Source organism: Charadrius vociferus, unplaced genomic scaffold (assembly GCF_000708025.1).
Source record: "Charadrius vociferus isolate BGI_N301 unplaced genomic scaffold, ASM70802v2 scaffold39, whole genome shotgun sequence".
In the NCBI taxonomy this organism is placed as follows: Eukaryota; Metazoa; Chordata; class Aves; order Charadriiformes; family Charadriidae; genus Charadrius; species Charadrius vociferus.
This window is the reverse complement of record NW_009650188.1, coordinates 4,168,567-4,171,314: the sequence shown is the minus strand read 5'-3', so window position 1 is coordinate 4,171,314 and position 2,748 is coordinate 4,168,567. Positions and strand designations below refer to the sequence as shown.

Below are 2,748 nucleotides of genomic sequence, written 5' to 3'. Positions count from 1 at the left end.
CAAATCTAGAAAACCTTTTGCAAATCCATGCTTTGATATGGCATCTTCTTCACAAGAAAGTTTGTGACTCAGGTGGGTATTTCTGACCAATTAATTATGATTGCTCATATTTTCTGCTAGCGAGGCCGGTCTGCAAAGGGAGTTTACGCAGAGAATTTGAAGCTGTTCCAGTGGGCCAGCGCTGGAGGATTACTAGCTGTGCTTTGAAGCCTGGGAGGACGATTAGTAAGCTTTCTGAACAGCTCTTTCGTGTCTTTCCTTGCACGTGTCCTCTTTGCATGGTGCTAGCTGGTAGTGGTCCAGGGACCCCAAATATCCTCAAGGCAGTTACAATAATGCTGGTCAGGATGGGAAGCCAAAGGCACTCCCAAGCTCTTCTGACCCCCTTTCTGCACATTGCTTCTGGGTTTGGCCATTTGACTGACACATTTTCTGGGTCTCATTGCATTATCTAACTAATTTCTGAAAGAAAACATTTTGCGACTGGTTGGTTATTTAGCAAGATCAAAACAAGGATTAAGCATGAATCCTCAGAAAAAGAGCTGTGGTGGGGGCGGCTATAGTGTAGGGCTTTGCCTGAAGTGTTTGCACCCCAGAGTTTTGCAGATTTCTCGTCTTTAGGTGAATTTGAAATGGAAATTATTTATCAATTTATATTTGTAGTGAAGACTGGATTATGATAGAGATTTTATCTTCATTAAATGTAGTCTGTCTGTATTTTGTATGCTGAAGGTATATTTTCTACATATATAATAGTAGAGGACTGTTTCTGCTACTGCATAACTAATAGTCTGTTCCATTCTTTTAATCGGGGAAAAAATCATCACTGTGGGAACTTTATCTTATGTTAATATCAGAAAAATCCCTTATGAAAAAGGTGTTTTATTTTCTAGGGAGGACTGTAAAGAGAGCTGAGAATGAGATGGACTTACCATGAAAGACATGAAGCTCTTGGTGTACCCATCATGGGTGAGCTGCAGATGAACACAGCATACACCTCAGAGGATGGATGTGAATGTGGACTGGGACTCTGAGAATAACATTTGTGACACAGGTGAGAAGCATTCAAATTTTTCCAGAAAGACCACTAAGCAGGTGGGCCACACATCCAGCCTCCAGAAGGAGGTAGACATGAGTTACTCGCAGACGTGCAGTCCTCGTTGCAACTCTGCTGGACCTTCAGGTAAGCAGGACCTTCCTGCGGAGTTGCAGCGTGAAGAGAAAGAAACCTATGAGACCTACTACCAGAAACGAGGTGAGAGTACAGCTGGGGTATTTGTCCCTTCCAGTACCAAGTTTGACCTGCAGTGTGAAGATAAAGATTTAGAGCACTGTTCCTCCGAGCGGTCCAAGAAACCACAGAGAAGACTACGTGACGATAACGAAAATACCATTCTTGCTGATGTGTTTGATGAGGACCCAGAGCCTATCTCTGAGGAAGCTTTGCCTTATCAGTGCAAGAAGTGTGGTTCCTCTTTCCAGGGTATGAGGGAGCTGCAGGAACATAAGCAAACTCACCTTGTGGAAAACTCGTACCGATGTCCCGTCTGTGCCAAAGAGTTCTTCCGTGCGGCAAACTTGCGGATGCACAAGCTCATTCATTCTAGCGACAGGCCACACAAATGCCCAGAGTGTGACAAAGGTTTCATTCGCACGGCTGATGTCTGGAGGCACCTACGCAACGTGCACAAGATCGAGCGCTCCATGGTGATCTTGGGAAACGGCATGGCTAGGAACCCGTGGTCAATAGTGCACCGTAACCAACACACTGTTGAGTATAGTGATCAGCCATGTGCAGAAAACCAAAAGTCTGAGGAAGACGACTATAAACCTTATGCCTGTCCAACGTGCGGCAAAGGTTTCGATAAACCTAACCTGCTTTCCAAACACAAGGTGATCCACCGGCAGGACAAGCCCTATAAGTGTCAGGAATGTGGTATGGCGTTCGTCCAGCTGCTCAGGCTGAAAAGACACCAGCAGACTCACTCTGGAGAGCGCCCCTTCTATTGCGAGGAGTGCGGAGGGACGTTCACCCGGCTGGCATCGCTCCAGCGCCATCACCGCATCCACACTGGAGAGAAGCCTTACTCTTGCAATTACTGTGGTCATTCCTTCACCGAGTCAGGTACCCTACGGAGGCACGAGCGCACACATAAATTGGACAAATCTTAATTCTTAAGCTCGCTTATGATTGTGGTCTCCTCGGTTGCTTCTTACCTGAACGAGGCCTGCTCAGTTGGGCTGGAGAAAGCACTCAACCGCATGCGCTCTGGCCAGTCCAGACCTATTTCCCAGCAGTGGCTGATAGGGAACACTACATCACAGCAATCTCTGGAACCTGTACTGGTAGAGATTGCACTCACTGGCTTTGAACTGGCTTTGTGTGAAAAAATAACCTAATTACCACTGAGTAATGAAATGTGAGACTTGTGAAGACTGAAAGCACTCACATGGGCTAGCGCTGTCCCAGTTCGCTGAACTGACGATGCATCAGCTTGAGCTTGTTGCAAGGATGCATGGGCTATGAGACTTCCCTCTGCAGTCTTGCTCACTGGATAAATTGGCCCTGCCCTCTGGAGTGTGATGGCTCTTTGGCACTGGGTTTGGAGATCTGTTGTTGCGGGTCTTTGCTAAGTCAGAACAGTCCAGCATTGTCCCTCTATCCCTTCTCTCCTTGCATTCTGCTGAGTTTCTCTTTCCATTACCTTTTTTTTATTTGGAGGGGAAGTATCATGTTGGTTATTTAAA

The 2,748-nt window shown here is 46.4% G+C and overlaps 1 protein-coding gene across 1 annotated transcript; it reads left to right on the top strand.

The window, feature by feature from the left end:
- Positions 1-1,005: 1,005 nt before the first annotated feature.
- ZNF648 (zinc finger protein 648) lies at positions 1,006-2,172 on the top strand. The gene has a single exon (XM_009892925.1). It carries the CDS (start codon positions 1,006-1,008, stop codon positions 2,170-2,172), a length of 1,167 nt encoding a protein of 388 aa, XP_009891227.1.
- Positions 2,173-2,748: the final 576 nt, after the last annotated feature.

Bases quoted from the DNA above. Each gene is read 5' to 3' on its own strand.
- ZNF648 (XM_009892925.1), top strand. From the start codon at position 1,006: ATGGATGTGAATGTGGACTGGGACTCTGAGAATAACATTTGTGACACA.